We start from the raw sequence: 23,768 nt of genomic DNA, 5'->3' as shown, positions 1-23,768 counted from the left end.
ATATAACTCTTGTTGACTTGTCTTATCTGGCTAATATAATTTTATCTCCAGAAACAAAAACCGATTAAACAATTTGTTTCTTTGCCCATGTTGGGTCACCTGAGAGGAAATCGGTTCAACCCACTGTGAATTTTAGCTGTTGACATTGCCATTTTGCATCAACCATCTTTCCTACACAATCTACATTAATTAGTCTTTTCAATTATCATAAGGCCAAGGGACCCGATATTTGGCCTGTATTACAAATTGATGAATTGAAGTGCTACCAAGCTTGTTCACATGAATGATATTGACCTTCACACAACAGAACAAAGTGACTAAGATGTCAGATTCCAGTACCTGATATGGGGTCTGTAGCATGCAAGAATTATCAATTAAAGGCTACCAAACAATTTGTAGTCACAGAGGTAAGATTTGCTAAAACATTGTATAATTTTCAAAATATATTTTTGTCTTCAAAAATCTCCGAGAACAGATTTTATTAGGCCCATCAGTCATAAATATGGTAAGACACGTGTGTAATAACACTTTGAAATCATAGGTAATAATGATGTCATGATCAAAATATGACGTTGCATGATCTAAAATGTCTACTCGTTAAAACAAATTTCATATTACATGTATAACCACTTGTGTAAGATCCTTTTATTTTTGACTTAGCTCATCGGTTATAAATAACTTGAGCTAATACTGCCATCTCCATATCGGTGTTGATGTCGCAACCCAAACTTCCAACTTTTCACTATTATAATACATTAAATCAAACTTGAATAATCACACAACCATGTCCTATAAAATTTGAGTTGAAAAGGTTAAATTAATAATTAAAGACATTTATCACATAATCCGCCTGATATCCAGTGATTTTGCCCGTGTAATATTTTTGCATATGTCACTAGTGTAATATGACCTATAGTAATTTTCCTTGGCTGGAAAAATAATATGACATCGGAATTTCGAAGATGACAATGGTGGCCTCTTCTGGATTTTTTGATGTGAGATTCTTCGAAATGCGCATTGTTGTAGTATCTTAAATTTGTGTTTATAGATACAAGATTTTATGAAACGAATCTAAAAAGTTTTTATTTTTAGGAGCCTTTCTGAGCAAAAAATTAAATCTTTGAGACGAGTTTCATAAAATCTCATATGAATTGAACACTAATTTAAGATCCTTTATTTATATTGTATACAAAGGTACTACCGTATTTGCTGTAATTAGCACCCCTCCCCTTTTCTGACGAAGAGTTAAAGTTGTATAAACAACCCCCCATCCCATGGATTTAACAATGTTTTACAACATATGATGCATCAGCATTGTATCCCCTATTACATGTACTTGCGAGTCTTTTAAATGTGCATCATGATATACCAGATAATAATGCGTCTCACAGGACGTCTCTTACTGTAAAAGATTTATGTACCACGAGTTTACTTATCATAAGTGCCCTGGGTGCTAATTACGGCCACTATATGGTAAGTGAAATTTGAACAAACTACCAAATTATGTAAAGACATCTTTATTGACCTACCCAATACATTAAAGGAAAATAAAGTAAAACATCAATAACAATGACATACATTCGTACATGTAGACATTTTGTGTATAAATAAAACTTAAAGAGAATTTCTACATTATGCTTCAAAAGAAAACATTACAGCTAAAAATAAAGTAAACTCAATTAAAGCGTTGTAGTTCTACTCTATAAAATACCTTACAACTCCACCTTATCCGCCAGTCAAAAAAACTGGGCAAAACCATACCAATCATAGTTAGAAAAGATTTATTCATGAAATAAATGAAAAAAGGCCAAGTTTACTTTGTTTTGGTTCAACGTCCACCCTAATTATAGCTCAGATCATTTAAGGATGTGTCAGATTAAAGAGGTTGGAGGAAAGCTGGAATACACATAGATGAACCAGTACATTTATTTCTAATTCAGATGTATTAGCATATTGAGATTAGGCAAATAAATAAGAAATTGTACATGCAATTGAGTATTTAAATGACAACTTTCTGTGTTATCTACTTATATGCAAGCAGTTAAACAGAGAACAAAATATAATAACTTTGGGCGCAAAAACATTAATTCCTACTTCCTGAAATTTACAGAAAATTTTAGAATTACATGAAATCTCAAATTTCTGTTCCAATAAAATCTGTTTTTAACACACATAAAATAATTCGATTACATCAACCATTTGGAATAATAACTACATGTTTCGTAATTCTTGAGATTAAGTTTTATACATTCATTTAACTTTTAAAATGTCAAAATTAACTCTAATGTGATACTGATTTGAGACAAAGCTAGATTTCTTGGTACCTTTACCCAATTCATAGACTTTACTATAACCAGTACTAAGTATGATCAAATACCATGTAACACAGCATATTCTGAATATCACTTGGTACCAACAAAAGAACGTAATCACAACTTGATAAAGATTGAGCTAATCCATACAGGAAATTGAGATTCTCTAGCACATATTAATTTGGTAGTTTTTCTATAGTGCCATAAAAACATAGAAATACATATCATTCATGAATTGTACTAATGCACCATAAATGACATACATTCAGTAACGTTGATGCTCTGTCGGCGGTGGAGCATCTTTAAATTCTGCACCTACCATAATCCTACACATGGATAGGCGTCCTTATTCCACCTGATTTATGGGGACACACAATGTATTGTTTCGTAAGTGTCTGGTCGTATTGACCTCTAACATTGTTGGAGTATGTCTACCTATCTCTACGGGAGACCGTTTATACTGTAAGCCAAGTAACTGTTTTATCTACTTGTACAATACAATATTAATGAAATCACCAATGGATAGTTTACATATAAGGTTGTATCAAACTGAGAAATTTATCTTAATTTTTTTTAAAGTAGACTAAGAATATTTACACTATTGTGTACTTGAATATTATTTCATTTAAATGTAAAAATATCATTAAAGATGCTCCACCGCCGACAGAGCGGGTGTATCTCTGAACGCCAACATTTTGGATTTACCTGCACCTACCATACTCCTACACGTCCTTATTCCACCAAATTTATGGGGACACACAATGTATCTCTACAGGAGACTGTTTATACTGTAAGCCAAGTTACTGTCTTATCTACTTGTACAATACAATATTACTGTCAGTAAGGAAATCACCAACAGATAGTTTTATCAAACTGAGAAATTTATTAATTTTTTTTAAAGTAGACTAAGAATATTTACACTATTGTGTACTTGAATATTATTTCATTTAAATGTAAAAGTAATAATAATTAATGAAAGGAGCACTACAACTAGCAACACTATCTTTTTCAAAGAGCACAAAATCAAATTGGGAACTAATAGCAACAATAGAGACATTCGTGGAAGCCGTTCAACTTCCAGGTATCACGTCCTTCCGTTGTGAGGAATATCTTCCCATTATAGAAGATATGACAATTTATGCAAGGGTAAAACAACATTTCGAGTTTTGTGAAACAGCACAACATTTCACACAATGTAATGGGATAACATATTAGCAGGGTATTACAATTCTACACAGTGGAAGGGACTCTGGAAGAACACAGCACTGAATATGTATACTACATATGATACTAAAATGAGGACACTTTACAAGTGCAATACAATATCACCTTATACAACTAACTGCTGTCACTTATGTGTTCAAATTGTTTTTTACACAAAAACACTTTACACAGATCATGTAGAAATGTTCATACAGATATTTAACTACAACCGGTCTGAAGGACTACCAGTACATATATTGGACTATGTATACAGTGCTATGACAAGGCTTTCAGAAATTCAATTACAAAATCTAAACGATAAAGAAATATTAAGTCATTTAGGTAAAGCCATGAAAACACAATTGTTAAAATCTATTTGGGTAAAAAATTGTTTGCATACATGGGGACTACAAATATCAAAACTAGAGTGATTGTAATACAAATTAATGTTCTTAATTTAATATGATTGCAGATTTTGCTTTGTCACTAGTTTTATTTGTCAAAGAATGAAACAGGTATTTGTCAAAGAATGAAACAGGTATGACAAAAATGCTTGTTATTTCATCCTTTGTATTTGCCCCAGAGGTAAGTCGTTTAACTATTTTAATTATACATCAAATTTAGCACTGAAGTTCATGATGAAATGCAACTATCAAATTTCTACTAGTTCACTCAAATTGAGTTTATGACAATACCAAAAGTTACAATAAGACATAATTTTCCTTTTTCATGTACGGAGCTCGAGATCGTCTAATATTACAAGTGTATTTATTTTCTATGTACAAGTATGGCATAATAATTGGGGTTATATTAAAATAGACAACAACACAACCACAGGGACCTGGCACGATTTTTTTTAACTAACAGTACACATAATATATATATATTATAGTATCATACTATAATATATATATGTATACTGTTGGTTAAAATTTTTTGTACCAGGTCCCTGTGGACACAACCAACAACCTTATCTGAGAAGGAACACAAACTGTAAATCGTGACATTTTGATTCAAGGTATACTTTGTGAAAAGATTGAATATGCCAAAATAGAACCCTAAATAATAACATTGTCAATATTGCCATGCTCAAATTTTCTAATGCACTGTTGTTTTTTCTGTATCTTTTTCTATGATATTACATCTAAGTGATTGATGATAAACTTGTGAACAGGCACCTACAGATTTCCAAAAGCTTTTGACTTATTATGGGAATTGCTTGTTAGGAATACAACATGCGCAAAATATTGGTACAGTAAAATGTTTTAATAACGCATATGCTCACAACAAATTTGTGGTTACAACGTAGTTATTTTAATTTCTTGCAAAGGTTCCTATAACATGTCTGTAATATGTGTATAATAAACTGTCCTTTTAACAAATTGCTTTTGTTGGTCTCCAGAGATTCGTTATTACAGTGTTTTACTGTAAAGGGTTAGTTACAAAACATTTCGACACATCAAATTTAAACCAGTTACTACCCTGTTTTAACAGAGACATACCAAAAATTTCTCAATTCTCGACACTACAACTTGCATCTAAACAAGACACAATGATTGTTAAAAACAATAAATAAACAAATATATACCACAGTTACACATCTAACATATAACAAGATGTCATAAGACAGAGAATTTGGCATAAATTTTACATGATTTCAGGACTTTGTTAACTTTTTCTTTTAAAATATCAATCATGCTAAATACATATGTTTTCAATATATTTGGGAGTCTTTTGCTAGAGCAGCAACATCAATTCTAAAATCATTTCATAAACAGAGAGTCAGTCTTCCTCAAACTTTATCATGAAGAGTGTACCAGTTAGTTGTATTTGAGGACAGACATGGAATCTATGACGATTTTGTTCATAAAATGACGTAATTCAGTAACAGATCTCATAACTTGAAAATGAATAATCTCATAAAGTGAATAGAATTTATTTTAATATCTGAACATATAAAATATTGCAGTTTACCACTGATGACAATGGGGACGTGACAAAGTTAAAATATCATCCATAACAGAAAATATCACAGGTATATCAGTAAAGAAAACACAAGACATTGCATAAAGGTGCTGGGAAAAATATAACACCAGCATTATAGTTCTCTTTTGGGACTTAAAAATTCAATCATATATTTGAAATACAAAATTTCTGTGTTCTATTAATTACTCATCATAATATACACATTTTTCTTTCAATTTATGGGAAACTCAAATATGCTCTGATTTTACACTATTCTCATGAGCTTAAGTGTGATCATGTGGATGTGATATTTTTCATTATATAGTGATGCTGTTTTTCCTTATCTAATATCAGAGCAAGTTGAAACTTCACCACAATATTACCAGTTATGTTAATATTATGCTTCTGACGTCACAATGGTTCAATAGTTATATATATTATATTTCCACAATAAGGTGACCTCTGGCCAGTAAAACGTCTTTTTAAAACACAACCATATCTAACAAACAAAAATCAAGGTCGTTCATTTCGGTTAATATACCCGTTATAATTAACCAGGTATAACCTACGTAATAACCTCTTCAGAGACTTCACTTACTTTCTCAAAATAAAGTACATGTAAAGTACAGTATTTTTACCATTGATCATTCAAATTTTAAATCGTTTTGAATGAATACCGACCTGATCTATCAGAAAGTGTTAAGACTTAATCTTAAAGAACATATCAACTTCAACCAAAGTTAATCTAAAATAACAACCTATTAATGGACACAGTTGTTTCCAACCGTACAATTAATGCTACTGCCATTGACTGGCATAGTGATAGAATTTTAATAATTCTGGGTTCGTTGACAATATAATTTAAGGACCAGCAAACACATGTTATGGGAATGTCTATACTGTGCTATACTTTACTCTTGACTAGATCTCTAATTATTCTATCAAACATTTTGATTCCAACTTTTGCACATTTTTCACGTAAAGGAATTTATTGGATTTTTTCTTCACTTTTCTTTGATTTCTGGACAAAGTTTCGTAACTAGTCTGACATTTTACGTGACTTAAAACTTAAAATAATACATCTGCACATGCTTTTAATTCTAAATCAGATAATTTTTCAGAAAAAAAAATTAAAAAAATCAAAAAAATTTCTTACAAAGATATCATTTCCGAAAAAGACTTTTTTAAGTTTTAGAACATACACTTGGTATGAATTAGATGAATCAAAGTTTTGAAATTGCAATCCATTTCAGACTTTGCCTTAAAAAACTCATCATAATAGGACTGAATCTGTAATATTTTCAATTCTGTAAGTAAATAAATAAAATATTCTTTCTTTTTAACATGGTAAATTATTGGATTTATAATATGAATCTGATGTAACAACATATCATATCATTCTCACAGCCAAATTCTTTCGTACATGACTTTAATAACAAAAACATGAGACCAAACTTATGTGTATTGACTGATGTTTCAGTCAGATACAGGGTGAGTCTTCCTTTTCCTCACACTTGATTCTCCGTCATCCTCTTCTTCCTCCTTCTTATCCTCCAGCAACACATCCTCAATTTCTGCATCATCATCCTCTTTTTCCTTTTCTTCACTCTTTCCTTCCTCCTCCTTTTTGTCTGTATTTACTTTCTCTCCTTTCTCATCCTTGACTAGCCCTTCCGCAGTTAGTGTTTCCACCTCTGGTGAAGAGCTCTTTGACTTATCTCCCTTTGATTTGTCAATCACCTCATAACTGCTAATGTCGGGACTGGAGTCATTGGATTTGCTGTCCTTTTCCTACAATTTAGACATATGATGTTTCATTTTTTATTCTAATTGCTCTTATAAAGTATGTAAGCAAAATTCTGATACTGAATAGTTACTAATATTTGTAATTTTACATGAGTTTAAATTTCATTAAATTTGCAAATTAACCCTAACTTGCGAAATTTAAAAAGTCAGAGAATTGTTCAAAATTTGTGGTTTTACCTATCACATCATATCATGTGAAAATTCTTTCAATAAATGATCTTCCATTTACCTAGTAAAGACCATTCTCTTTCTATATTTATACTTACGCTAAATAACATGATGTATATTCATATGTAAAACACTTTTGGGTTTTTTTTTATTCGCTAAATTGTAAATACAAGTATTGGTTGTCAATATTTTTCACATGCATTGGTGTGCAATAGATATTGGGCTATCTAAACGTAACAGGGTGCAGGATTTACAATAAATCCTTTAATACCTGCCTCTGTCAAGGATCTAGCCGAGTGGCATATTACGGCTAGTATTAAACAGGGTTACATACTCCCCCTCAAGTAAACAACTCGTCCTCAAGTATCTAGGGGTCACTACGATTCCTTTGCAGGTATCGTGAAGTATCATTCCCGAGTCCCTACATGGGCGCCAATGTAACAGGGTGTAGGATTTAAAATAAATCTAATAATGTAACATAATTCCTGACATTATAATATCATTTAATTCATAATAAAATCTATGTGTATGTGCATCCAGTAATGTCTGACCTTAACTTTCAGTAAGTGCTCCTCATTATCATCTTCAGCAGCTGCCTCTACAACCTTGGTTGACACAGAATTCATAGCCTTGAGTATCTTAGCCATCTGTGCTTCAGTCTCCTGTAGACGACGCTGCAAATCCTGCATCTGTGACTCACTGATGTTTTTGTCCTCAGCTTTACTCAACACATCCTCAATATTGGCCAGTTTTTCCTCTGGAGACTCTCCATACATATCAGCCAGAGGTGCAGGTTCACCTCCAGGGAAGTTTATGGGTCCCTCTTTATACTGTCCCCCAAGACCTCCCCTGTATGCCAAGCCCCGTCTCTGTTGGTCCTCCTGCTGTCGGCGACGGATATCTCCCTTCCCTTGTTTATTAAAGACCTGTCAGCAAACAAACGCAGCCCATATTTAACATAGAAATTCAAAATCATTAGTGTAAATCAATGTCAAATAGCAAGATGCCACAAAAGATCGGAGTCAAACTGATTAATAGGCTACTAAAACACATCATTTTCCTCAATATTCTAAATATGTTGAAAACATTAACTATACCTGAGTGAGACCTATGATGTAAATGCAAGGTAGGTGCTTCAGATACCTGTCCTCAGGGTCAGTTAGATTTAATAGGCCTCTCTGACCTGTCACATGAATGTCTTTCATCTTCCAGTTGACCAATACAGCAGTTATGACAGACTTTTTTAAAGCATGATCTACTTAATGCAGCAGATAACTATTTTGAAACATATTATATAATAACAAACCTTGAAGAGAGTGTAGATTAGATAAACCACAATGCCCACTGCGTACATTGGCAGGACCATCCCCATGATTCCCCCGCGACCTCCACTTGCTTGCTTCTGCTTATTCATCTCTGCTGATGCTCGCATACCTGGATGAGGACCCGGCTATTCAAAAACAAGATAAGTACAAAATATACCTAATAAAGAGTAATTAGAAATATTTGTCTTTGGAGGTCAATTCAGATTTCTAGTGACTATTTAAAGAGGATTTCCAGGCAATTAAACTTGAATCCTTGGTTTTAATGCTATAGCATTTTTTTTTCTTTATTCTACATTTTCACCTTTCTTTCAGAGAATTGTTTATCATTTTAATTCAGCTAAAACTGAAAAGTTCCTAGTAATGTTGCTTGCTATATAAAATATCCGAAAACATCTTTGTTCTTATTTTGAAGCTTTCAAATTTTGTAACAGAAACAAGACGAGTATTCTCAAGTGAAATAACTTACTCTCATGTGTTGTTTGATGTCATCTGGATGGCCTCTTGGGGGACCATGTCCACCAGCACCCCGGTGAGGTGGAAAATCTGAATAACAAATAAATATTGAACTGATACTTATCATTGAAAACTTCCAATAACAGATTTATTGGTTTATAATCCTGCATTTGCATTTTACAAGAGTTGTAGGAAGTTAATAAATGATTGCTATGTTTTGTTTTTTGTGAGTTCAATGTCACATTTTTATAGAAAATGAAAATTTTGCTCACATATAATTACCGAGTGTATCATTTGGAGCAGGGGAAGATAACTCTGTAATATGCAAGACCAGAACATTGATTTTCTTCTTAAGTCCTTAGCATTATTGGATCAATCATGTTATCTACCTCAATAATCTGATCCAGGAATTACTATTTATTGTCATTATTTTCACCCCTTGACTTGTTATCTCATACTAAAACTGGAGGCAGCAGAGTTGACACAGGTAATTTGATGTACATCAAAAGGGCCGTTAGAGTGGTAGACTGTGGTTGGCTGTATGGCTATGAAGTTGGGCGTCGCACTCCCTCAAAAGAAATCTTTACACACTAGCCTGTGATTGGTTCAGATTATTTCTTGGAGTGTGTTGGCTTCAGTTTTACTAGAAAACAATTAAGGGGTGGATGTAATGTCAGTTATAGTAACCCCTGGAGTATTGACAATGATGTGGTATTAACAATTAAACAATTCCAAAAAGTAAGGTGCCTAATTAAAAACAGTGTTTTAATGTCTTAGAGATTGGAGATTACATCAAGACCCTTCTTCCTAATCATTCCCCTTCATTTCAGTATAAATCCTGACGGACCAGCAGTTTTTGAGACAGGTCTAAGATGACCAAGGCTTGTCTGAAAACAATATCAAATCACCAGATCTGTCTTTAATTAATAAACGTACAACTATAGGCCCAACCAGTCAAACTATATAATTATTGTTGTGTACCGGCCAGACAGAGACAACCATGAGTGACTTTTTTTCAAAGCAGAACTGATTTTATTACCTTCACAATAAGACAGTTACAATTAAGCTGCAGAAAGGACCACAAATCCGGAATACTATACAATTACAAATACATAACAATTATAACAAAAGCGGCCTTCATTATGGAATTGTGCAGCTATTTTCATTCAAATAATTTTGAATAATAGTTATTATCATAATTTTTCCATTTCATGATTTTGATTTTAAAATGGTTTAAAAACTATCTAACCCAGGTCCAAAACAACCCCAGGTATTCTGTATGCATCCTCAATATTCTAGGGGTTGCTATCAATGTCATATCAACCCCTGGGCAATCTGGTTCTCATTGTAAAACTGAAGGCAACAGAAGACACAAGTGATATGATTCTTTAATGTATATCAAAAGAGTCGAATAACTATGTGCGTATACTCTGGTTGACTGTGTTGCTTTGAAGTTCCCCATTCTCTCTCCAAATGCAGTCCCTGATAGGCCTGTAATTTTATTCTAAATCTGGCCAGTTATTTTCCCCTGAACTGCATCTCCAGGACTGGACGTAAGTGATTGTAACAAACCCATGGACTATTGAGGATAGCATCATACAGGTATGGCCCCTAAGGGGATAATGATAGGCTAGGCCTAATCAATTTTCCCTTGCGAGTTTCCTCCCTTGGCCTTGGTCACAGAACAATCTTATTCGGAGGTATTCAGCCTTTGGGATTTACTCACAAACGAAATGTTATGTTCAAAGTATGCTTTGACAAAAAAACTTTCAATTTTCTCAGATTGAGAGCGGTAGTTAGATCAATTCGTTAATTAGCTTTCTTACTGTTCTACAGTAGCCTACCTGGCTGACGTTTGACGGGAGGCTCTGGTGCCATTCCAAAAGCTTTCAGAACTAACGGATGAAAAAATCTCGGATATATCACTGTGAAACAACCAACAATGATAACTACAGATATGATAAGCCGAACATTTGGCGTTCCGCCTGTGGGACCGTCGGAAATCATCTTCATGCAGCAGCAACTTCTCTTGTCAGAAATGTCAACAGAGCCAATTCTCGTTTAGAACGAGATTTCATTTTCTAGGAAGTGTCTTGATGATTTAAATGAAAATATTAATGGCCATTAAAGTATGAAAGGCACAAACAGTTCTAATTTGAACAATATTTGTATAACTTAATTGCTTTTAGAGATAAATCGTACGAAAAGAAAAACAAAAACAAACTTCAGCAACGAGATTTAACGAGATATCAAATTCAAGATGGCGCTTACCTTGAAGGAACTTGCTTCTTTGCTAAGGTTTTTGATCGTTTTCCATGTTTACGAAATTTGTTGAAAATCGATAACATATCATTTTGTCACATTTAGCCCTCCTGATCAGTGTACCGCTATAAAATTACAAGAATATTTTGCATGATGTTATGTTTGAAACCCTAGTTCCAAATGTAAGTTTTTGGTCGATGGACATTTCGGCCAATGATGCTTGTTAAAGAACTGAGCTGTTAATCAACCTGATATATTAAACAGGAAGATCAACACTCAAATATTTCTTTTTTTTTCAAAATGAAAGTACATATTGTTGCAGTTACTTTGAAATCAATTCGTAATATATAACTTCAACTTGTAAAACCTTGCAATATGATTGAGGCCGATATGACTATCAGCTGACTATCTTAATAATATAATGGATGTACATAGAAGAAAAACATACCCGGGGATCTCGAAACTTAAGATCAGCAGGCTTCGTTTTTGCTGACGATTCCTGACACACCATCTACACTAACGTCATTCCCGATATTCCAGGGATTATAATTTAGGCCTACTATCACTGCATGTCCATGGTTGCGCCAATTTTGAAGCTAACCAAACATTGTTTATTAACATGCATCTTCACATGTTGAGGCAAGATAATTCATTAAACTCCTTACTAGCCTTGACAGATTCCGCTGCTTGTAATTAAGTACTTAATGCTATAACAGATGTCATTTGTTTTGCAGTGTGCTGTCTGAAGATGCTACTCAGACACAGTCATTTGAATCTTTGGCAGCAAGCTTCCATCATTACTTCACCAAGCAGGATCATTTTAAAGTTGGATCAGCATTGGTAAAAAATGTCAATGTAATATGACTGAAGGCAAGGCCTTAAAGAGCGCAGCCAGATCAAAGAAATGAACTCAGAGATTCAGATTTCTCTGAGTGCATGTCCATTCAAGGCCTGTAGTGCCGCGTATGCGAATCCTATGATTTCGCGCCATTTGTTGATGTTATGTGACGTCATGACTCCTTGTGCTCATCTTTGCCTTGGTGGATATTTTGACTGCACTCTATAGCTTTTAATTTTCAAAGTGTTATTATTATTATTTAAGAAATAATAAAATATATTTATAATTACTCCCGTTATGCATTTGCATTAGTTAAATATATATTTACTGGGGAGAGCAGTACCGGAACAATGCACCACTCCCCATATGTATGAAAAAGTGACGGCCGCAAACTGAAGTTGTCAGTGTGTAGGATTGAATTTTGAAGATTGTGTTTTTTCTTATACATGTATATATTTTCGTGTATCTGTAACCTTAGAAGTGCTTCACACTTCGTCCCCTTTGGGCAGGAAGGGCTGCGCCCTTATAAACTACCCTAAAACAATCAAAATTAGATTCAGTTAGATCTATGAAAATAGTTAATGCTAGAGGTGTAACGATTCACCGATGCATCAATGTATTGCATCGCTTGGTGGTGCATCGTGTGCAGTTTCTTTGCATTGCGATACCTGAAAATGAAAACTGTACATTGGATTATCTCCTTTGGTCCTTTTGGTGGAATCCCACAAAGAAAACACTAAACTTTCTGGTCTTATTTTGGGTTTTGAATCTGTCTACTAAATCTAGAAAGGGAACATGGGAAATGAATAAAAGTCGCGTCTTTTGTAATAAGTGTATGCAAAAGCTAAAATATTCCGAAAATACAACTAATCTAACAACACATTTACAACGACACCATGACATTTGAAGTGTCTATTAAAATATCGTGATAGGCATCATATCGTGAACCCTGTATCGTGATACGTATTGTATCGTCACATACCTCGCGATACATAGCACTAGTTATTACATGGTATGAAAAACAATGAATATAAATATAGTGCTCTAAATCATATTCACTGAATCAAAGTGTCCAAGTAGGTATAAGCAAAATAAAAAGGTGAACTAAAAGTTATTACCCTGTTAATTGTAATTCTAAGAAGGAATGGTCTTTATGCTATTGTTAAAAATTATGAATGATAACGGGTATACATATATATGAGCAGTGACATTTTGGTATGCTTTATCAATATTGTAACTACTGATTCCACAAAACATTTATATAAATATGGGCATTGTAATAAATATGTATTTCAGGTTATGATGTAATGTTGATTTTAGGTACTGCTACTCCAAAACAGAGACTTGCTGCCCCATCCAACACAGAAGTTGGCTGCAATCTTTCTACTCTACGAGATGTACAGGACTGAACCGATAGCTGTCAATCCATTTGCTACTGTCTTTGTGCACTTATTGGTATGAGCCATTACAAATACAAGTAATACAAATAATTTTGGAGGAGACTGTCATTTTCTTTCTATGGAAATCTTGTGTTAGTTATAATTAAGTTAATTACCGTAACAAGATAAATTGTTAGCACTGCATGAACTGAGAAATTCAAAACATTAAGAACAAAATGTATGCTTCTTTATTATTTATTAACAATAATAGCAACAATTGACTTTATTTATACTTGATTACATGCTGAGCAGAACAGTTTGTCTCACACCTGTTCAAGGTAAATATAAGATATACATTAGTACATTTGTATTTACAGTATTAACCAATTTACTTAGTAGTATATGGCTCTCTTCATTGGGATAAACTTTGTGAATGAATCACTGAGAATAACAGCCCTGATAATGTTTTGTATGTTTTAGAATCCTCCCACAGAGAACCAGGAAGCAGGGCAATTTGATCTTCACTGGGCTATTCCAGCCATTTCTCCATCAGAGCGTTACTTCCTCTCACAACTCATCTCCAGTCCCACTAAAGAAGTATGTGTTCAGGAACAATTCATATTTAAAGTTTGACATTGTATATCCTTCCGCACAATATCTTGTCCCAGTCAATGTCACTTCACATGGGCTAGACATTATCTTGCATGTGAAAAGTTGGCCATTTTCTGCCATTCTCTAATCATTTTAAGTATATTTTAATGAGGTAACTTAGTTTCATACACAAAAAGAGGGTTACTGTAACCTGTACTTTGATGATGTTATCAAATGAAAATATTGTTCAGGCTCTATTTCCTATTTGCCAAGAATGGGAATAATTCACGTTCCATGTGATACCCAATAACGTTTATGCAGGACTATTGTTTCTATTGGTGATGGAATGACGTTAAATGAATGTATCCCGCGCTATTGTCATTTCAGCGTGAACATTACAAATAGTTACGTTCCATCCCCACTGGAGATACTAGTCCCGCACAAACGTTAACAGGTATCATGTGGTTCGTGAATTAGTCCCATTGTTATTTTTTTGAATTGTTTTGTTAACAAAAATGGGACAAACGACAGCTTCGTAAATCAGTTACTCTAATAGGATCATGTAAGAGTAAGCTTAGAATATATACTATGTTTTGATACATAACACCTTTTTTTTTATTTCAGATGTTCAAGAAAACACCTACAAATATCATTCAAATGGATGTGTTGAATATGCAGGTACAGATTTATTCCATTATTGATATGATTTCATATTCATGGTATGTATAGATATGTATGGTGGTGCCAATCATGTGCTTGTTTTGCTGTAAAATTGGATGGATCTTTATGTTAAATTGTGATGGATAACAACATTATGGGATGAATAAGTCTACGATATTACTTATAATTTTTACAATTAACAAATTCTGTTTGTATAATTGTGGATGGCTATACATGTTCTTGATTAAGTTATGTTACAATCTACAGCTAAAACGTTGTTGTTATTTTTGTGTTCAACCAAATTTGGGATATTTCTTTGTATCAATGTGATCTCAGAGAAGTTTGATAATGGTCAAAATAGGTCAATTTTTTCAAGAGTTACGAGACTTTAAATTTGTCAAAACCAATAAATCCATGGTTTCTGCTCGATAACTTAGATATTTATTGTCCAATTCCAACCAAACTTTGTTTTAATATCAAGGAGATCTCGTATGAGTTCGATAATGGTCAAAATCCATCAATATTTGCAAGAGTTACGGAACTTTAAAATCATCAAAACAGATAAATAAATGGTTTCCGCTCAATAACTTTTATATATAATAGTATTTATTGTCCAATTTCAACCAAATTTGCTATATTGCTTTATATTAATGAGATCATTGAGATCTCAGAGTGGTTTGATTCTGGTCAAAATCCATCAATATTTGCAAAAGTGCGGGACTTGATCACATCACCTAACTATTGACAATATTTTCAACTGTAAATAACTATTTTTTGTGGTTCTGTGCAGGCGACACATCCACTTCCATGGAATTATTGCTTTTTTTGTAGTGTAACAAAATTTAAGCTAGAATTTTTTCCACCGTTGCATTTTGATGTGAGTGGGTTACAGTTGATGTTCTTTCTATTTCAGAATTTTGATGTGAGTGGGCTACAGTTGGCATTAGCAGAGCGACAGTCTGAGATGCCTGCCCAGAGTAAATCTGCAATGCCTTGTGTTGTCCCTGATCCTGACAATAAACCAACGAGGTCAATCTTCTCTTCGTAAGATTAAACAACAAGTCACAACAGCATGGCTCTGTCTCACCTAACACCAAGATCCTGTCCTAAATTCTTTGTCAATTCTACAATGTGTGATTTTCATGGCCATTTTATGCCATGGCAATCAACTTTTTAGCCCACCATCATCAGATGGTGGGCTATTCAAATCGCCTTTCGTCCGTGGTCCGTCGTCCGTCCGTCCTTCCGTCCGTCCGTCCGTCCGTCCGTCCGTTCCGTCCGTCCGTCCGTCCGTCCGTTAACAATTCTTGTTACCGCTATTTCTCAGAAAGTTTTGAAGGGATCTTTCTCAAATTTCACATGTAGGTTCCCCTAGGGCCCTAGTTGTGCATATTGCATTTTGGGACCAATCGGTCAACAAGATGGCCGACTGGCGGCCATCTTGGATTTTGATAGTTAAAGTTTGTTACCGCTATTTCTCAGAAAGTTTTGAAGGGATCTTTCTCAAATTTCACATGTAGGTTCCCCTAGGGCCCTAGTTGTGCATATTGCATTTTGGGACCAATCGGTCAACAAGATGGCCGACTGGCGGCCATCTTGGATTTTGATAGTTAAAGTTTGTTACCGCTATTTCTCAGAAAGTTTTGAAGGGATCTTTCTCAAATTTCATATGTTGGTTCTCCTAGGGCCCTAGTTGTGCATATTGCATTTTGGGACAGATCGGTCAACAAAAATGGTCGACTGGCGGCCATCTTGGATTTTGATAGTTAAAGTTTGTTACCGCTATTTCTCAGAAAGTTTTGAAGGGATCTTTCTCAAATTTCATATGTTGGTTCTCCTAGGGCCCTAGTTGTGCACATTGCATTTTGGGACAGATCGGTCTTCAACAAGATGGCCGACTGGCGGCCATCTTGGATTTTGATAGTTAAAGTTTGTTACCGCTATTTCTCAGAAAGTACTTAAGGGATCTTTCTCAAATATCATATGTTGGTTCTCCTAGGGCCCTAGTTGTGCATATTGCATTTTGGGACCAATCGGTCAACAATGATGGCCGACCGGCGGCCATCTTGGATTTTGATAGTTAAAGTTTGTTACCGCTATTTCCCAGAAAGTACTGAAGGGATCTTTCTCAAATTTCATATATAGGTTCCCCTAGGGCCCTAGTTGTGCATATTGCATTTTGGGACCAATCAGTCAACAAGATGGCCGACCGACTGACGGCCATCTTGGATTTTGATAGTTAAAGTTTGTTACCGCTATTTCTCAGAAAGTACTGAAGGGATCTCTCTCAAATTTCATATGCATATTCCCCTTGAACCCTAGTTGTGCATATTGCATTTTGGGAGTGATCGGTCAACAAGATAGCCGACTGGCGGCCATCTTGGATTTTGATAGTTAAAGTTTGTTAACACTATTTCCCAGAAAGTACTGAAGGAATCTTTCTCAAATTTTATATGTAGGTTCCCCTACGACCCTAGTTATGCATATTGCATTTTGGGACAGATCGGTCAGCAAGATGATCGACAGGTAGCCATCTTGAATTTTGATAATTGAAGTTTGTTACTGCTACATATCTCAGAAAGTACTGAAAAGATCTTTCTCAAGGTTCATATATAGTATGTAGTAAAAGTTTGAAAAGCAGGGAAAAGATCCCTCTTTCTGTTGTCAGACATAGATCATTCTTTGGTGGGCGCCAAGATCCCTCTGGCAATCAACTTTTTAAGGAAATGTTCGAATACCAGTATTTGTGCTGATTTCTGAACCAGTTGTCACAAATTTCTGTCTCATGATCATAAAAACCTCTTCTAGTTCAAATTAATCCGGGTTGTGTAGTCAAAAACTGTGTCACTGATATAAACTTCTGCAGACATACTCATTGCAGCCAAAGTTTTATTTTAGTGCTTTTCGCATTATCTGAACTGTTAATTCATGTACAGTGCTAAACTTAATAAAATGATATTTCCGATATTAAACCACCACGTTGCGCCAATTTATATGTATGATTACAGAAATCTTGTCACCATGGAACAAGCATTTTTTAACACATTGTCTTAAAACCACTTGATCAAATAAACCAGTGTTGGTATGAGATCATCTTCCAACCTTGTGCAATCAAAAACTTGGTCACTTTATCTAAAGGCTACAATCCTTAACTAAATGGTGTCAATATTACTTATTATTATACATGTATATAAAGGCTACATACATGAACATTGTCACAAAATCTCATACATAGTAATTAAAACTGTTCGGTCAAAAATGAAGTAAAATATATATAGGACATATGTGATATCTCATCCCTTTTTTATTTCAATAAAATTGTTTTAAATAGATCAGTCAGTGTAAGTAAAAATAGAACAGATCTTAGAGGCTGCAGCCTGCATTTCTTGAGGATTTTATCAAAATGTACAATTAATCATCAAAACACAAAATGATAATTAGTTTAACCTGAAACAAGGATAAAAGTTAAATGGAGTTTATTTTGGTTACAGTTTTGACCAGTTTGGTAAGCCAGGTGTAATCAATCCTGATGTACAGAGACAGACAATCGAGGCCCTGCTGACTGGTTTACGACCACCAGTAGAGAACTGTATGATGCCCGAGTTTATTAGACTAGCACCACCACTACATGTAGCTGAGGATGAGGTTAGTCTGTAGACAACTTACTGTGTTGTATGTAATGGGCATGATGAAGGTTTGAGTCTCAATATTGTCTTTGGTAGTTTACTCCTGATCCTATATATAATTGCAATTAGTACCCAAAGCATTAAGAACAGGAACACCTAAAAAAAGATAACAAATAATACATTCTGGATTGAAAAATTCACCTTTTAAAAAGTCAACAAGTAGTATGATAACACGACATCTTGATTTTGTTTGTCAATATTACTTCTTCATGTCCATAATCCAGAAACATAAAGACATTTAGTTACAATGCATATAAAATCTGTGTTGAAATGCATGTAGTTTTACTTAAACATGATAAGTTAGGTACACATCATAGTGGTTTGGCACTAATAATAGCAAGTTATATAATGACTGTTAACATGTAACTGGTTACACATCTTGAATGTAATGTGATTATGTATTTTTATTATGTATTTTTAATATTTACTCATTCATCCCTGAAATTTCATAATGGGCTGCTGTAGTCTTTGATTAAGGCGAGTCTAAATCATCTTTAGGGATGAATAAGTTAAGCAAGTACACCTTTATTGTTAGTTGTGTTGGCTGAATCCAGTAGAGGGGGACTACAACATTGCTTGGGACACCACCATGTGTGTGAGCAGTTCTGCTGGCTTTGAGGTGAAGAGACTCATGTCCAAGGCTTTCAAGGGCCCACTTATTCTGTCACAACAACAGCAGCTCTTGGGGGAACTGGAGAAGGACCCTAAACTTGTCTACCACATAGGTCTCACACCAACAAAGGTAGGTTTTACTACTATGGTATAGAAAAAAAAAAAAAAAAAAAAAAGTCTGTCGGTAGGCCACCATAGTCATTTGGAAGACAGTACAAGTTCTCTGTACAAGTTCTCTGTCCCTCTTCATTCCATTAGTGCAAGGAGATACAACGCAAATACACCATGAACCTCCCAAAACATACATATATTTAAACATCACAACACATTACAACATACAGCACACATGGGAGGCGATTTTTAAATAACTCCGGCTGTTAATAGGACTTTTAACCTACTAAACTAAACTGTCCCTTTTCTCCTGTTCGTTTATCAAGTCCTGATATTTCTAAAGAAGCAATCTGTCAAATTGAATCTTTTATTTTGTATATCTTCATTGTGTGTGATATACAACCTTCTGAAAAACTTTAATAATTTAAATGCTAATTCTGAAAAAGGATTTTAACTGAAATTCTGTATATAGGTGGTTGTGTTTGGCGAGTTGTGCTTTACAATAGATGCACAATATTAACAGCAGTTATATAATTTGACCTTTACTTGAATGTTATACTATACCACCTGTGCCATGTGTGTTACAGCTGCCAGACCTGGTGGAGAAGAACCCTCTAGTAGCTATAGAAGTTTTACTCCGACTCATGCAGTCAAATCAAATCACAGAGTAAGTCACCACATTATTTCAGGATTCATATTGATAAGAACAAGACTACCTTTGGATTAGCAATAAGAACTTAAAAATGTACATCTCATATGAAATGAGCACTTATTTAAGATCCTCTATTTATTGACTGATAAAGATATTTCTGACTTGTATTTTACAGATATTTCTCAGTGCTTGTCAATATGGAGATGTCTCTACATTCAATGGAGGTAGTCAACAGACTCACTACAGTAAGTTTGATTAATTGTCAATGGGACTAAATCATGTAACACGTGATACTCGAGAACATTTGTGTGGGACTAGTATATCCAGGGGTGATGGAACATATCTATTTGTAATCGTCCCGTTGAAATAATGTTAGCGCATGATAGCATCTTTTGACATCATTCCATCACCAATAGAAACAATAGTCTTGCACAAACGTTATCCAGTATCACATGGTACATGAATTATTCCCATTGAATGTTTGATTATTAAAATGTAAACAATTTTCTTGATGTTATTGAAAACGAACAGATTACCAACAGATTTTGTAGAGAGGGAAAGGGATACCTGTTGTGAACAACTCAATCCTTACAAACTGAGTCAATGCTTCTCTTCCAAAAATATTAATGTTAAAGACAAATCATTCAAAAGTCATTATCAGTGTTGATGATGCATCAGACATATATAGTTGTTGTGCTCTTTTGACTTCATGCATGTTAAGTTTGATATCTGTATAAATCTCTGCCCTTTGATATAGCTTAATTTCATTGTTTGATTTACATACAAAAACATACACGTATATAATCTAAATATAACAAAACATAATATTGACTTGCATGCCGTTATGAAAACATGATACATTAGTACATTGTTCTCATGCTTTGGTCACTTAAATTGGAAAATAATATATCGATGATCACATCTTTATGAAAGTCTAGCACTGAAATTATTTGGAAAATATTTATAAACGTATCTTCAAAATAATAATACAACATCTGTGTTTGAATATTGTTTAGGCGGTAGAGCTACCCTCCGAGTTTATACACCTGTACATCTCTAACTGTATATCAACATGCGAGACGATACGAGATCGGTACCTACAAAACAGACTTGTCCGTCTCGTCTGTGTTTTCCTTCAGTCTCTCATCAGGAACAAAATCATCGATGTCAAGGTAAGTAAATATCTATTGGTTTGTGTATATATCATCTGCATATGTCATATGTGTAGGTAAAACAACATTTCTTGGTGTGAATGAAATTCCTTCTGAAATACCAGTCATTATTTGAATATGTTTTTCAATTATTTTTGTATTCAACTGTATAAAAGAATAGCTTTGGTTGATTTTTTGTTTGATTTTCCAGGATATATTCATTGAAGTGCAGGCATTTTGTATAGAGTTCAGTAGAATACGGGAAGCAGCTGGTTTGTTTCGACTGTTGAAATCTCTGGACACAGTGGACGCTTCACAGATACCACAGGCTCCAATCAAATAGAGAAGATAGTGCAGAAATATTGGGTACAGATTTCAGGAATCTCAGCTATTCTGAGAGGTTCTTTGTTACGGAATACATCAATGTGATATGGACAGAAGGGAAAGTCTGGTCAATGTATTCATAAACGTACATTACCAGCATCAAGGAATGGCCTAGGTTTCTATATCGTTAAGACATTAAAAGAGACATCTGTTGAAGAAGTGCTTGTTCTTGTGTTCACAGTATTCTGATACTGTTTGTGCAAGGTTGTGTTCATGACTGCATTTATAGATTCAAACTTGTAGACCAGAGTTGGACCAATCATTTGCCAAATTGTGTTTCCTGACATGGATCAACAGTTTCAATGTTGAATGCATAGAAATCAGTCGGGCAACGACATTTAGCTTGTTCTAACAGACCAATAATGTAACAAGCGATATACTTACAATTTAGGTGCATCAAATGCTATTAAAATGAAATATAATGTGCTACATACATAGTCTTATTGTTGTTTTTTTGGTTATTGAAAATAAGATGTCAATAGTGATATGACGTTACCAATGTTAAAATATAAAAATTCATAGATAAAACAATGATATCTTGTTTTTGACCAATCATTTTATTTATGAAATCATGGAAAAGGTTATATGTGAAATAATTGAAAATGAATTCTCTACAAAAATATGATATTTTCGCTTACTGACAGAGGATAATAGACTAGGTCATTGAGGCCGTAATACAGGTCCCCTGCCCAAAATAATCTGACCTCTGATCTTTCAGATGCCAAATTAACAGAAGTCAGCATTTTCTGAAAGGTCCGATTCTGTAACGGTGCAAGCTTTACTTCTTCCACATATAGATTCAATGCTATCTTATGAAATCGGACTTACTGGAAACTGTACTTTAGGTAGGTCTCTATGAGAAATGCAGGCTAAAATCTTGTGATTAATTTGGGATGGCGGCTAAAAGTAGAATGGGTTTGAAGATCACACGATATTTGGCGATGGTGCTTTTCATAACAAGCTTTGGTCTGTATAGGCAAGGGATGCCCTTAATTACCAATCGGCTGGAGATACCAAACCTATAGATTCCATAGGCAGCGTAGTGGGTGTCTAAACTTAATGTTTAGAGACAAGTTATCAAGAGTACACTATTTTGTTCATGCCCAGATTATTTGACACTGGAAAAAGGTGACAATGGACTTTTAGCTAAAATTTGGTGGTGGCATAGATAATGGAGTTAAAATTCACTCATTTTGGTTTGATTAGGAGCAAAAATCGTGAAGGTGAATCTGTAAACTTGTCACAATTAAACAAACCATTACTTTCCCAACCATAAGAGTTCCAACAAAGAAAACCGAAACGTTACATCCAACATTGCTGAAAAGGATAATGGATGAAATACTAGTAGAGTCTGTCGAGGCACCGAAATCTATGGTACCGTAAAACTCATAAAGTTCTTGGATTTAAGTGTTATATAGAAGCAACATGCGTCATTCTCCAAATGAGAAAGCACCTGTTTTATCTGCATACATTGCTGAGTGTGCATCACAACTGACAAAAGTTTACCAATAGTTAGATGATTACTCGTCCCTCTTAAATACCATACATGGAAAAGATATAGATAATCAGAGTAATATCCCCAAGTCACTTCCTTGGCAAATGCTGAGAGGATAGAAGAGAAGAAGAATACATCAAATCCCACTATCGCTGAAGTCACCAATTATCGTCTTGGTGATGGGAGCCTCGTTACAGGTGTTCGAATACATCAAATCCCACTATCGCTGAAGTCACCAATTATCGTCTTGGTGATGGGAGCCTCGTTACAGGTGTTCGAAGACCATTTTAGCTTCTTTAGGCCTGGATTGCAAACCAAACAACATTTCACAGTTAAAGCCTCTCTTTGGAGTGTTGCACCTAAATGGAATCGGCTAAAACAAAGTGCACTATCCAAAAAATTCTTATAACAATATCAACCGCTGCTTTGTGACATAATCCATCCAAACTCCAAGACAAAGGTCGGGCGTCGGTCTTCATCACAGTCGTTATCTTCAACATTGAAGAGACTGCTGGCAACAGAAAACCCTTGATACTCCAGGGTACTATTACTGACGACGTTATATACACCCCTGGGCTACCTCATAGTATAAATGTATGCAGTTCAAGAGAAAAAGCTGACCAATCACAGGCTTTTGGAGACTTTCTTTGAAGATTACAGAGAGAGTGGCGCCTAACTTCAAAGCAACACAATCAAACAAAATGTACCGTTACTT

The 23,768-nt window shown here is 34.6% G+C and overlaps 2 protein-coding genes across 3 annotated transcripts; one reads left to right on the top strand and one right to left on the bottom strand.

Annotated features, from left to right (window-relative positions):
* Positions 1 to 4,766: 4,766 nt before the first annotated feature.
* Positions 4,767 to 11,350, bottom strand: LOC138329374 (resistance to inhibitors of cholinesterase protein 3-like). The gene is made up of 5 exons (XM_069276315.1): positions 11,077 to 11,350; positions 9,246 to 9,322; positions 8,761 to 8,904; positions 8,006 to 8,380; positions 4,767 to 7,271 (listed from the first exon to the last, which is right to left on the bottom strand). The coding sequence occupies exons 1-5, from the start codon at positions 11,243 to 11,245 to the stop codon at positions 6,957 to 6,959; spliced, it is 1,080 nt and encodes a 359-aa protein (XP_069132416.1). The 5' UTR covers positions 11,246 to 11,350; the 3' UTR covers positions 4,767 to 6,956.
* Positions 11,351 to 11,390: 40 nt separating this feature from the next.
* On the top strand, positions 11,391 to 21,991 carry LOC138329372 (CCR4-NOT transcription complex subunit 11-like). Of its 2 annotated transcripts, none has more exons than XM_069276314.1 (12): positions 11,391 to 11,530; positions 12,229 to 12,334; positions 13,653 to 13,787; positions 14,192 to 14,308; positions 14,927 to 14,980; positions 15,876 to 15,991; positions 18,454 to 18,607; positions 19,184 to 19,390; positions 19,959 to 20,038; positions 20,199 to 20,268; positions 21,040 to 21,195; positions 21,386 to 21,991. In XM_069276314.1, the coding sequence occupies exons 1-12, from the start codon at positions 11,493 to 11,495 to the stop codon at positions 21,515 to 21,517; spliced, it is 1,365 nt and encodes a 454-aa protein (XP_069132415.1). In that variant the 5' UTR covers positions 11,391 to 11,492; the 3' UTR covers positions 21,518 to 21,991. The 2 variants fall into 2 exon arrangements, with proteins under 2 accessions (XP_069132415.1, XP_069132414.1); XM_069276313.1 differs by having other exon boundaries at positions 15,876 to 16,006.
* The last annotated feature ends 1,777 nt before the right edge of the window (positions 21,992 to 23,768 follow it).

Source organism: Argopecten irradians, chromosome 8 (genome assembly GCF_041381155.1).
Source record: "Argopecten irradians isolate NY chromosome 8, Ai_NY, whole genome shotgun sequence".
Lineage (NCBI taxonomy): Eukaryota > Metazoa > Mollusca > Bivalvia > Pectinida > Pectinidae > Argopecten > Argopecten irradians.
This window is presented reverse-complemented; position numbering and strand designations above follow the sequence as displayed.